This window comes from Sorex fumeus, unplaced genomic scaffold (genome assembly GCF_029834395.1).
Source record: "Sorex fumeus unplaced genomic scaffold, SorFum_2.1 ptg000044l, whole genome shotgun sequence".
Lineage (NCBI taxonomy): Eukaryota > Metazoa > Chordata > Mammalia > Eulipotyphla > Soricidae > Sorex > Sorex fumeus.
Window position 1 is genome coordinate 36,062,083 of NW_026606101.1, and position 14,228 is coordinate 36,076,310.

Sequence of the window (14,228 nt, forward strand, 5' to 3'; positions counted from 1 at the left end):
TGAAAAAAATGGAAATAACACAGTGTATAAAATTTGTGAATAGGTAACACTTTCTACAGACAATAAACAATGTCCCAATAAGCCCTTAGAAATAACTAATTAATTTTCCAAGTGAGAAAACATTATTTTGTAGTCCTATGAACCTAAAGAGAGATATAAAAATAGTGAAGAGCAATGTGTTTTTTTTATATTTTAAAGATTAAAGGGAATAATGTTCCTCATTGTTAAACCAACTCAAATCTTATCAAAATGCTGGAGCTTAAATTAGCACAAAATTTTTAATGTTTTGGAAAATAAGGAAGCAATGAGTAGCTTTTGTTTATAAAGAGTCAATTATTCTGAATAAATTTGATGACTTGTTAATGTTATGAAATAAATACGACTTAAAGCACTCTAGATTCAATACCTTAATGATAATAAAACACTTGATACCCACTACATTAATTTAAGATGGCTTAGACAACAAATGTAATTTGAGACTTCAACTGCAGAAGAAATAGAGAGAAATTTAAGGAAAAAATATAAATTGAAAAAGTCTATAAGAATTCAAGGTAGAATAAAAAATGACAATAATTTATAAATAATTGCCATATGTGTTCCAATGACTTTGGAACAAATTAATTTTTTCTGAAAATATTAATTTTAAATTAGAGAAATTATGATATAGATAAAATACCACAGGGAAATAGATGTCTTAAAAATTAAGATTATGGAGGAAATGTTAAAAACCTTTTAGCACTGAGTTCAAAATCTGACAGAGTGGCTGGAGTGATAGTACACAGCAGGTAAGGTATTCATTTTGAATGCAACAAACCTGGGTTCAATCCCAAGCAATTTGTATGGTTCCCCAAGTCTTTTCAGGATCCTTGATTGCAGAGCCAGGATTAAATCCTGAGAATTGCTGAATATGACACAAGAATAACAAAAACTAAACAAAACAAAAGATAAAAACCTATAAAGCGAGAACAATTTTTGAAAACCTGGACATGGCTTGAGGTTGAAGGTGCTGGAGAAGCAAGGTCATCAGGAAGATTCTGCCTGAGAGGTTCAATAATACAATATGTTGAAAAGAATTGTAGCACCAATGAAATAAATATTGCACAAAATTAATGCAACAAAAATGTCAAAGCTTAACCTTGTTTTCAACAAAATGGTAAATTTTTAATTGTGAAAATTTTCAATTGTAAACATTTAAATTGGACCTGTTGTATGTGTCTTATTCCCCTTTCTGTTCACTCCTCCACAATTGAAGATAAAGAGAGACTACATCTTTCCCCCTAATGGTTGAAATAAAATTTAAGATTCACTAGTCTGCATTAGGGTTTCTACATTTCCTTCTTCTTGGCATTAAAAGCATAATGCATTTTTCTTGACTTAAGAGTGAAGGTCTCCCCCTAATTATATCTGAATGGGAAAATCCCAATAATTCCTTAGAAGATTGTGTTCTATTAATCAAATATGTGTTTATTGAGTTATCAAGGTGCTTTCAAATGAGAATTCTGATCCTTGATCTTCCAAGAGATTTCAGAATTTATGTGTAATATCTAAAACAGAAAAAAGTGCTATTTTTTTCTGTAGATACAACAATATCTTAAATTATGAAAACCTCAATATGCTGATAGTTTCCCTAACTTGTACTGTCATGAAAGTCAGTTTTTCTTTACTCAAAATTAGTAAAAATGACTTGGGTGGTTTAAAGAGCAATAAATTACTCTTTAGGTCACCATACTGTTATCAAAAAGTATGCTATTCAACATCTCTCATCATTAACAATGCTTTCTACATCATAATCAGAACTTTGACATGACTTGAAAAATTACATGCTTTCATAACTGAGAGGTATATAATCCAACTGTCTCCATTTACAGACAGACTGAGACTTTCAAGAATACAATGATTTAACCCAAATGACATAACCAGTCTGAAATAAAGAGCCTGAAATAAAGTTACTCTCAACTAGATTCCATTTCAGTACATTATATATTCTTCCACTACTGTCTTCTTCCTTGCTCGCCTTCTTTTTCCAAAGTCACTCTTGGTAATTCAGAAAAGAAACAGATACATTATCTAAAAGAAAATAACAGTGTCTACTTGTCTTTTAAACTATTTCATTGTATCAACATATTTCCTCTACATGTTTATTATGTTGTTACACTTTCAGAATTTTAAAACTTGCATCCAAAAATCTGTACTTCAATTTGCTTTTTTGTTTGACAAATTATTATTAATTGTATATTATGCAAACCTAAAAATGACTTATTTAAATCAGACATCTAGACTTTACTTAGTTGTTACCCAATTTTACAAGGGTTTAATTATTAAAACAAATACAAAAAATTTAACATTTAGTAGCATTTTACTTTTGGGAACTTATTTAGGAAATTAAGAATTGCTCCATGATTTCAGAAAAAATTAATAAATATCTTTGAATAGATGGTAATTTTGTGTTCATTTTCAGAGGGATTCAGCAACATTAGCAGCACAATTTCCCAACACCCATAATCTTCTAAATTGACTTATTTGATGCTCTTCAGATCTATTTTTCTAAAGACTTAGATTTTATCTCCGTTGCTGCTATAAAAATGCTCTTCATAATTGTGAATCCATCTAATGTAATTTTCACATTTGGTGCCATTTTCCTCAACTGACAATACAGGGCAGGAAGAACCATTCGGTGCTTCTCCACTCATTCAAAATATGAGTGAAATGAAATCAAAAGAGGGAGGAGAAAAATTTAAGGTCTCTAATAAGAAAAGCTGTGTCAAACTCAAATAAATGCTCTATGAGAGAGTAAGCTATATAACGGAATAAGATGCTATTTTAAATCCTGGATAAATAAGTCACTCAATGATAAATAAAACACTAAGTAACCCAGAGTATCTCTGTGCTCTTTTATTAATACTTTCAAAGAAGTTCTGTCTCTTTGTGGGACCTTTCCATCTATTATCTATGTCCATGAACCTTCCGAGCTCTTAGCTTTGCTTAAAGGAATAGTGATAATAAAATAAATAGTTGCATATGAATTTGTTGTGCTTATTCAAACCCTCCAGTATTACCTACATTTTATTCAGCAATTCTTGTGAGGCTTATCAGGAAGTCATCTATATCAGCTATAATCTGCTCCAAATAGTGTGTAACCCTTGGCATTATGTACTCATTCTACCAATTGGTTTTTTTCCTATGTAAATTCTAACTTTTTGTTAAAATCAAAAGGGTACCAATCTATTTGTGTGAGGCTTCTTTCCTCTTATTCAAGTAAGGCAAGACTTTGAACTCTGGAGTCAAGTAAGATCTTTGTGTGTACTCCATGATGCAACAAATCTTGAGTGACTTTTAAATAAATGCCCTCATTGCTCATTCCAAATTTAATGACTGCTTCATCTCATCTGGTAGGAAAAAAAATGGTCAGCAGCTAACTGAGTGTGAGTGCACATTCCTGAACTTGGTAATGTGGTTGACTGCTTGCCCTTGGCCTGAACTTTCCCCCAGTGGAGAATGTTCATGGGAGCTGCCTGGGATTGGGATCAGTTGCTACCCTTTTCCCAAAGCACAAACTCCCTGGCTTTGTGGCATCTAAACTTCCGGTCTGTAAATGCATGTCTAGGTGAGTCCAGCATCTCTGAGGCTCTCCTGCGAGCAGTGGCAAAGAGATTCTGGAGAAGTTTCCTGGAGGAGTCTCATCTAGTCACACTTACTGAGAAGGTGAATCTGGCTTCCTGATAGGCCTCCAGCTGCTAGAACCGCCCTGAGCCTGAACAAACAACAGAAAAGAAAGAGAGAAAAAAAAAAAGCCCTTCTTGCACTCTGGCACCTTGAGTTATCTGTAGAGGCTGCCTTTTCCACCCTTCTCTGTGCCAGGAAAGGGAAACAACCTCCTCTGGGATTTTCCCAGATAAATGTTAGAATTAATATTTTTTAACGTCTTTGTGGGAAAGAGAAGGGGGAAAGAAGGGGAAAGATGCAATAAATAAGAGAGAGAGAGAGAGAGAGAGAGAGTAGGGTCGAGAGAGAAGTGATGGAGAGAGAGAATTAGAAGAGGGGAGGCAGAGGGGGGAAAGGATACAAGGAAGTAAGGAGCTGAGGAGAAAGGGAGAGCAGAGGGAGGAAAGGAAAGGAGAGGGGGGAAAGAGAAGAGAGAGGAGGGTGGGGAGAAAAGAGGGGAGAAAAGAGAGATGGGAGGAAGAGAGGAGGAGAGAGTAGGAGGAAAGAGGGGGAAAGAGGGACGACGGAGATGAGAGAGGAGAGAGGGAAAGAGGAGAAGGGAGAGAGAGAAGAGAGAGAAGGAGAGAGAAGAGAGGAGAGAGGAGGGGAGAGAGAGAGAGAGAGAGAGAGAGAGAGAGAGAGAGAGAGAGAGAGAGAGAGAGAGAGAGAGAAAGAGAGAGAAGTTGTTCTGCATGGAAAACAAGACAGAGAGCAGTAGGGAGAGACGGTGTGCCGGCTCCCCCGGGGCCTCGGGGAGAGGCACACACCATAATTCCCTTTCCAAAGCCTCCCGGATTTTTCACAAACAATGACATCACTCCTTGGACCGCCCGGCTCAAGCTGGGGGGATTTTCCGGGGAGCCGCGGCCCAGCCGGGAGCTCTCCCGGGTGCTGAAAGCGCGGGGGCGCGGGTTTGCCGCGCGGCGCCCCCCGCCGGCGGAGGCGGAGCAGCCCCGCGGGGGCGGCCGGGGGCGGTCCCGGGGCGGCCCGGGGCGGGGCCCCGCGCTCCTCCCACCCTCATTGGCCCGCCGGCGGCCGCACGTCATTCAGGCTGGTGCTCTCCTCCGGCCCCGAGGAATTGGAGATGAGGAGGAGCTGGAAATGCAGATTTAGCATCAAGCACAGACCTACACTCGCTCTTTCTCTCAGATGCACAGAGCTCCCCACATTCGCACCCTTCCAGCCAGCCGGGCCGCCTGACGGCCGGGTTTCCCGGGCCAGCGGCTAGACCAGAGCACACATTGATTTGCTGTTTTCCCACCCCCTGAACAGTTTCTCTCTCTACACAAAGATTTTTTTCAACAAACAATAACAACAAACTATATACATATATATTTAAAAATATTTTTTGCCTTCCCTCCTACTCCCCTGCTCCGCCAGCCCGCGCGCCTCCTAGTACCACTTTTCCGTCCAAAGAAAGATGAAAGGTGGCCGTGTCTCCCAGTGGAAGGCGGCCGCCGGGCTCCTCGTCTGTGTCATGATTTTTGCATCTGCCGAGAGACCGGTCTTCACGAATCATTTTCTTGTGGAGTTGCATAAAGGGGGAGAGGAAGAAGCTCGCCAAGTTGCAGCAGAACACGGGTTCGGTGTCCGAAAGGTAAGATTCCCCTTGCATTTCGCATGTCGTTTCAAAACGGGGGCATCCCTGCGCAACCCCATTGCAGGTTTTTTGCAAGTTTTCTCTCTTTCGAATGCGATGCAGCTATTCTGCCATCGGCTCTCTACCACGACATTGCCTCCAGTGATCTTTTCACGAGTTATGTAATTAAAATGTCCTTCAAATTGTACCACTAAGGTCATCAAGAGAATTTATTGCCCTTTGACTTTGTGGCGGAGAACAGGACAACACCGGTCCAACAAAGCCGTGCGCCCCGGCTGCTGTCCGAGGTACCAAGTTCGTCAGGCAGCTGGGGATGGAGAGGGAGGAAGCGCGGAACCTCCGGGCTCGCGGCTGGCGGTCTGGCCAGGGACGCGTCCCCCTCCCCTTCTCCCGGGAGTAGTTTCTGACCCATCAGGCTCCAAGCTCGGACCTCGCCATCTGCCTCGGTGCTCTCCTAGGACCCCGCGCCAGGAGGACTTCCCTCTCTCTGACTCGAGTCTCTGCGCTTTTATGCAGAGGCGACAGCACCCCAGCTCCAGAGACTGGGACATGGGAGCTGCCTTCTCCCTCCCGAATCCCGCACAACTTCACGCCCTCGGCCCTGCCCACGCCCGCCCACGCCGCACCCCGCGGCTGAGTCGGGGCGCGCTCCCCGACTCTGCCCTCGGCGCCGTGGACGTAGGGCGTCTCTCCGGGTCTTTCCCTAGAGGACGCGGGGATCCCCCTTCCGAGAAGTTGGAACCCAACTGCCTGGCAGCGTCATAAAACTCGCAGGCTTAGAAAACAAACAAACAGAACAGCCTTGGGGTTCCTTTGCAGACTTGGGGGTGCAGGGGGAGGCAGGGGAGCCGCGGCCGACCTACTTGTTCTACCCGCGAAATCACTTGGCAGGGAGCTGAAGCGTCCCCGGGGGACCAGGGGGCGGCCAGCGGGGAGGGGAAGGAAGCAAGTAGAGGAGGACCTCGCGGGGGGCGCCTGGAAGAAGAGGGGTGGGGTAAGAAGCCGGAGCATTCCGGGTCCGTCTCCTCCCCCTCGTCCCAGGAGAGGGGCGGCCAGAGGCGCGGTGGGCGCAGTCTGCTGTCGCTTTGCCTCTCAAGGGCAGCGCGAACTGGGGCTCCGGTGGGTCCCTCCGTGTTGACTTCCCACGCCTCCTGCTTCCCTCCCGGCCGCCGCTAGGGCTGGCTCCATCACTGCGGGCTCTCCCGCTGGCGCTGGGCGGGCGTAGGCAGCAGGCGCGATTCCCACCCCAGGTGCGGTTGACAGCGACTCTCACAAGAGGTCTGGGAGGAGGTGCTGGGTCTGCCCGGTGGCGCGCGGGCGGGTCCTGCAAAAGAGAACTTGTTGCTCCCGGGAAGCAAGCGTGGGTGAGGCCAGGGAAAGAAGACGTCAGCCCGGGGCGGGGGCAGCAAACGCTCGGAGGTTCTAGCCCAGTATCTGGGGGCTCATCCAAAAGTGCTGCCAACAAAGTAAAGAGGCGAGGCAGGCCTGTCTTCCTTCTTACCCTCCAAGCTACGCTTGGCAAGATACAGCACCCTGGCTCCATAATTAAAAGTGATCATTATTAGCATGGCTTATGCACTGGATTTCTCACAGACTTCTTCATCTCAGCAACTCTGAGGAGACTGCTATTATTGTTGTTGTTGAGTCTGTTTTTCATAAAGTAATTAGCTTAGCTAAGGCTTTCCTTACCTTTCTACATGCTCTTTATCCGTTCATGTCCCAAAGCAAACTAGGGACTCTGCAGAGTGTATTAGGTTTGGTGAGAAGCTGGAAAAAAAAAAAATGGGAGAAGGCCATTAGGTCCCTCTGTCTTAAATGTACAAAAGCCACAGTTGATACAGAAATTCTTGTTACTCTACCCTGCTGTGAAATTTTTCGATATAGGCAGATATTCTATCTCCTCCTTGACTCCTTGTTATATGCCCTTGGGGTCTTATTTTTAAAATTTAATCAAATTTAAGTGTATCTGACTCATTTTTGACCCAATTTGTTAATTCTTGACGATTGCTTTTTTAAGTATAGTTTTGGTCTTAGGATTTGAGCAAATAGCTATAGAGATGAACTCATCAGATGCTAAATTGAATTATGTCCATGTATTCACCTTAAAATATCAACAAGCTCATCTTTGGGATGTTTTTTGGTTTTGTTTGTGGGCCACAACAGGCATTGCTTAGGGTTTACTTCTAACTCTGCGCTCAGGGATCAATCCTGGTGTATCTTGGGGGATCATATGTGATGTCGGAGTCCACCATGCCTGGTGGACTGGGTGCAAAGAAAGTGACCTACCCACAGTACTATTACTCTGTCCCGCATATGTCTTTTCAAATGAATGCTTTTTGTGTTGTGGCATTAGACACCCAGAAGTGGAATTGCTAGGTTATAGAGCAGCTCAATTCTTAAAATTCAAAATGCTCTACTAATTTTACTTCCCTATTAAGAATGCCACATAATTTACTGAATCATTTCACTGAAAATTTAGGTGAAAATCCAAACAGGTGATAACTGTTTGTTTTGTTTGGTTGTGTTATGCTTTGTTTTCTATTCATGTAGAAATTAACTAGGATAACTGCAGAAGTAAAATTCTTTGGTAACTTTTACATATATCTCCATCATAATTTAAAATTAAAATGTAAATCTTATCATTGTGCTATTATGTAATAGAAATGCATTTACAATTATTTTATTTTGTTTGGTTTGGAGGTCACATCTAGCAGTGCTCAGGAACTACTGCCAGTAGAGTTCTAAGGGTTTTCTCTTTGTAGTACTTGGAAAGACCACATTGTACTGGGGATTAAACACAGACTTCTTGCAAGCAAAGCCTGTACTCATAACTTTGAGCTATCTCCCTGTCCCCTTCAGTAATTTTAGCTTCATCGATATGTAATTTAGTAAAGATATCTGTTTAACAAATCTTCATAGAGGATCAATGTGTAACCAATACCCAAACAAATAAATAAAATATTATTAGTATTTCCAAGTTCTTTTCTTGCTCACCAAGCTATTTTTAGTTGGGAGTTACCTAAAATATTTCTTCTGTGAAAATAATATTATATTTATTTTATTGAATATAGACATAGATTTCTGTTGAGACTATTTTTAGGATGGACTATTGGCATATGTCTTCATTTTGTTTTAGAAATCCATATTAATTTTCAATTGCTATGTAGGATATTAACACAAATATAATGGTATATACAATTATACAAATTTGATATTTCATTTTTTCTGAATAAGGAATCTGACACATTTTAGTTATATTTTCTGCTCTAGGCTTTATAGGCAGAAATCAAGATATTAACCTGGTGTTTTCTCATCTAGAGCTACAACTAAGGAAAAACATGCTTAAAAACTTAGATCCTAGAAGAAATCAGCTTCTTTTAGTTGTAGACCTAGAATATTCATTTTCTTGCTGACTGCAGAGTAAGGAGTTATCTTAGCTCCCGAAGTTCTCATCCTGACTTTGTCATATGGCCCAGAATATAGCCTTCAGAGTCTCTCCATTCAGGAAAAGTTAGGACCCTTCTCAGGCTAAACCAGGTGAAGTCAAACCCTCTCAGGAGAATTTTTCTTATGGTTTCTTTCATATACTCAAGTCAACTGATTTGAGATGTCTCTATTTGATATATATCTTCACCTCTATCACAGAATCCAACCCTGTACATAAAATTTACCAGATTTATACTAATAAGGACTGTAGTCCTTTAGGCTATACCCAAATGGAATGGGGTTTTAGATCACATGTGTACCAATGAGTAGAATTCTTGGGAATTGCTTAGAATTTTGTCTACCACAGATGAATCTCCAAACCTTTTTCCCCACAGATATGCCAATTTGCATTCCTACCAAGAAAGTATGAAGGTTATGATTTTCTGCATCCTCACCAACATTTGATGTGTTATGCCTTATCCCCTTTAGTTCTTCTGGTTAGGCATAGTGTGGTATTCCTTTGTGGCTTTAATATCCATTTCACTGGTAATTCATTAAACATGAATGTCTCTTTATATGACCATTGGTGATTTATATATCCTCTTTCATTCTGTATTTGTTAAGATATTTTGCTTTAAAATTCAGGGGATCATGTTTCTTGGGGTTTGTAGGAGTATTTTTGATATTGGGTGGGTTAATATTTTTATTTATTTATTTATTTTCTTTTTGGGTCACACCTGGTGATGCACAGGGGTTACTCCTGGCTCTGCACTCAGGAATTACCCCTGGCGATTCTCAGGAGACCATATGGGATGCTGGGAATTGAACCTGGGTCAGCCGCTTGCAAGGCAAATGCTCTACCTGCTGTGCTATTGCTCCAGCCCTGGGTTAATATTTTGAAAATGTATATACTTTTAATATTTGTTTACAACCGTCTTAATAGTGTCATAATGACATTAAAACCAGGTATAATTCTATTCTCCATTTTTAGTCAAGAGTTCTTCAGTATAATTTCCCCTTATGCTCTGTTTCTCTAGGTCAAAATTAACATGGCTTAGAGGCTTAAATCATGTATTGATAAATACATAGATATAGATATTTTTCAAAAATGATTTTCATCTATTAAACCTGCAAAGTATAGCTTTTCTAAACTTCAAGTAACCAAATGAAAGTAACCCAGAATCCTACTTCCCAAACATAAATGCCACAAATTTCTTTTGAATTCCAATAAATTTGGGTCTCAAATGCTACTATTTTTCTATCATTATGCCTTAGGTCAGGTACAGGTTCATCCATCAAGTCTTCTCTGGTTTGCTTAGTCTAAATCATTTGATACCTCTTTGAAACATCTCTTATTATAATGACATAGCACATGATATATCCAATTTACCTCTCATTCTGAAGGAAATCAAAAACAGCAATGTGCAAAGTAAAGAGATAGAATTTTATGAAAAACAGTATGAGAAACTAGGTTATGAAATACCACAGAGTCTCTCTGTTTTTTAAAATGTTTAATAGTGTCAGAGAGATAGTACAGAAGTTAAGGTTCATGCCTTACATTTTTTCAACCTTCATTCAATCCACATGTTCTCCTAAGTGTCACTGAATCTAGCCCTGAAGGGCCTTGAGCAAAGTCAGTAAGGTCCCCAAATGAAAGAAGTTCAGATCTCATGCTTTTGCTTAGGACAGTTTATGTGAATGGTAAATTAAATATCTCTGCATTAAGGTACTAAAATTTAGGAGTTTATCTTTAAGGCAGCCAGAACTACCAAAACAATGTATACTATCAGTAAATCTCTCTTCTTGTTCTTTTATTTTATTTTATAGGGACCACACCTGGAAATGATCAGGGATCTTGGGCCACTTCTGACAAAGTGTTTCCCTCAAGGTGCTTGAGCAGGTGGTGCTTGGGGTTATCCAGGGGCCATATCTGTGGTGCTCTGGGAACCATGTGGTCTTAGGGATCTAACTTATGGTCTTATGTAAGCTAGAAATGTGCTCTACCACTTGAACTATCCTAACCCCAATATCTCTTTTCTTAAATTACTTGAGTGACTTTCTAAATCTTGTAACCAAGCCAAACAAGCAGCAATAATCTTTTAAAAATTTGCAAACCAAAGTTTCATCTTGCATTATCAAAAACTTTCAGGTCATTGTGATGTGTCTTCTCCATCAAAAAAAATATGTATATCATTCATTAAACACTTCCCTACAGCTGAAGTTTTCTATACTAAATAAATATTCATTTTTGTCCTTCTTAACTGATAAATACACTTGGATTGCAAAAATGATGGTTTCATCATCAGCTAAGAGATAAGACACTTGAAAAATTAATCTTCAAGAAACTTCCACGTAGCAACCATTATTTTATAGATAGTAATTTAGCTAGAAAGTAGTAGGTAACAACCAGAAAATTAATGAGTGGCAGACTTCTATATTTTTCTAAACTTTCCAACTCAGAAATTATCAGTGGTTAAATGGATATAATCTTTGTACAAAGAAAATAATGTCTACAGTTAAAGCTTGATCAAAATACAAAGAAAGAAAATTATACCTCTTTTCCTCAACTAAATGAACCTCAAAATCAATTTATTCTTCAAATATCTTATTAGCTGTAAATCATAATGTTATAGCACATTGGAGTGATGTTACAATTAGATTTGCAATAATTATATATATTCAGCTATAATTTATCATAAAAGAAAGATTCTTTATGAATTAAACATGATACCTGAATTCAGACTTTTCCCACACACATGAAAGAATGATTTTATTTCATACATGAATTCAGATGTAGTATTTCGAGAATACGAATATACATTATTATTTGAAATCCAGTCACAACATTGTTTAAAATGGGAATTAGTGTTTGACATTTTTAAATCAAGATGTTTTTGTTATAACTAATATTTCCTAACTGATTAAAATATACTGCTGTTTAAATAAATAAATGCATGAGAATTGACACTTCTGTATAAATGTGACTTTATATAGATTGCAGTGAGTTATAATATGAGACATATATGCAAAGGAATAAAATTAAACAAAATATTTTTGGTGGAGGTAGATCACACCTGCTAGTACTCAGGGATTACTCTGGAAGGCTCCAGGGCCCCTAGGGGATTCTGGGAATCCAAACTGGGTCAGCCATACGCAAGGTAAGCACCTTACCTGCTGTATTATTGCTCTAGTCCCACTTTAAGAGAAGAGTTTTGTCCCTAAAGCCAATTAACTAAGAATTTTTGGATAATATGATATGCTGAAATCTTCTGGAGGAAATAAATATAACAACTTCTTACATTAAAAGTGAAGCAATAACATAAACATTTAATTTTCTGGTATTGAATGGAATAGACTTCAATATATAATATAGGCTTTAATAGTTTCTCCATTAGTTAACAAAATATTTATCTGACTACCAGATCTTAGAGTTATTTTTTTATTATGAAACTTTAAACTTGGTATTGACTTCCATGCTCCATGTTTATTTAATTCTTCTTGTTTTTCCTAAGAAGATTTGTTTGGTACTTACTTTGTATCAAAGTAGGAAAAGCTCTAGTAAAGATGAAAGACACAGAAGCATTTATTTGTACATCAAAAGCTTTCAAACATTTGCAAAGAATTATAATAGCCTAAGGTAAAAAAAAATTAGTTTTCACATGGGATACTTGTGTTTCATTGTCAAAAGTTTTAGTATAAGTTGAGGGCAGTGACATTCTCTGTCTTCAATTTTTACATAAACACAGTGGCACGCAAAACAGCCTACAGTGCAATTTGTTGGATGAATGACATTTTGTGTGTTTGTATAGTATTTCTTACTGATTATCTTTCCTCTTGAAACAAAAACAAATACTGGCAAAAAATACTTTTTTAAAGAAGACTTAATTCTATTTGGAAGGTAGCATCTCAATATAAGAATAATATTCTTATATATTGTAAGAGTTATGAATGACATGAGTGGGAAAAGAAGTGAATAATATTAGATACATTTGGAATCCCCTATAAAATAAAACATTATAATTACTACTGTCAAAATTGAATATCTTTATTTTTAAAATGACAAGTAGTGTTTTAAAAGCACTTGAAGAATGAATTTATCTTAATTATGCAAGTTGCGATACTTGATAATAACTATCACCAATATTTGGGACACTTTACTTAAGATGCTGCTGTAAGAATATCTAGAGAGATTTCAGCCGGCTTACCTCCCCATCTCAAAACGTCTCCTTGCTCTACCACCCTTCTAGGTGAGGTTAATCTCTGAGCTAACATCCCAACTGCCATTTTGAAATGGGAAGCAGATTCACTTTCTGGCTGGGTCATAGCAGCCTCCACCCTCACCCTCTGCCATCTCAGCAAGCCAATGTTCACATCTCCAGAAACCCACAAAGCTCTGTGAGTGAAAAGAATATCATAGAAGGCTCAATTTGTACAACTAGGCCTGTAAACTCTCAAAAATGACGTTAATGACACCATGTTCAGGCTGTTTTAGTTGTTTATAAAATAAAAGAAATGGTGGCATAGGTAGTCAGCAAAGCACAAGGAATTATGAGAGTGGAAATGAGTAAACTATAAACAGAAGTCACAAAAGTAAAGACTGTGGCATGTTACGTTAAGAAAAAAGGTAATAATAGCTCTGAGAAATAAAATAATAGAAGTTGAAGAAGGAGCTCTAAGATAAGATGCAGAAAATCTCAGAAAACAGCAGAAGATAGGTGGAAAGTCTGAAAATAAATGAATAGCACATCAGAAAATGATGGGATGAGTTCAGGAGGAACAATATAAGAATCACTGGACTCCCTGGAGAACAGGAAGGCAAATACAATAAAGAACCACCAATTAAAGAAATTGTAGATAAGAATTTCCCAGAGTTGAGGAGTGCAGGCACTGAGATTCATAGACAGGCAACATCTTAGGAAATTCATAGCCTTGAGACTTATTTTGAAAGAAATCTTAAAAAGAGCTTCTTTGGGGCCCGAGTGATAGTGAAGTGGGTGAGGCACTTGCCTTGCATGTGACCAGTCTGGGTTCAATCCTCAGCATCCCATATGATGTCCAAAGCCTGCCAGGAGTAACCGCTGGTCACCACCGGGTGTGACCCCCAAACAACAACAACAACAACAACAAACCAACAAAAAGCGTCTTTAAAAGACAATACAAACTTCACAGCACTTTGCTATTGAATATGGCATTCATTCATGACACTTGTGGTTGCTTCCTACCAGAGTAACAAAGCTGTGTTTATTCCTAGCTGGTAAAGAATTTCATGCTTTTTCAATAATGAATTAATGTTTTATTAAAGAAAGAACTATAGATGCCAAAGACGTAAAACAGGGTGAGAGGTGCTTATCTCACATACAGCTGACCCCGTTTAATCCCCAGTCTGCATTTGGTCTCCCCAGCACCATCAGGAGTGAGCCCTCAACTCAAAGCCAGCAAGAAGCCCTGAGCACAGCTTAATATGGTCCAAACATCCTCCAAAGTATTTGTGTAAAGAAAT

The 14,228-nt window shown here is 39.2% G+C and overlaps 1 protein-coding gene across 1 annotated transcript in view; it reads left to right on the top strand.

The window, feature by feature from the left end:
* The first annotated feature begins 4,760 nt into the window (after positions 1-4,760).
* The window catches only part of PCSK2 (proprotein convertase subtilisin/kexin type 2), a 297,709-nt gene continuing 288,241 nt past the window's right edge, over positions 4,761-14,228 (top strand). The window contains exon 1 of the mRNA XM_056121353.1: positions 4,761-5,299. Coding sequence (XP_055977328.1) covers positions 5,123-5,299 — 177 coding nt within the window. The 5' untranslated portion in view covers positions 4,761-5,122. The remainder of the gene's footprint in view (positions 5,300-14,228) is intronic.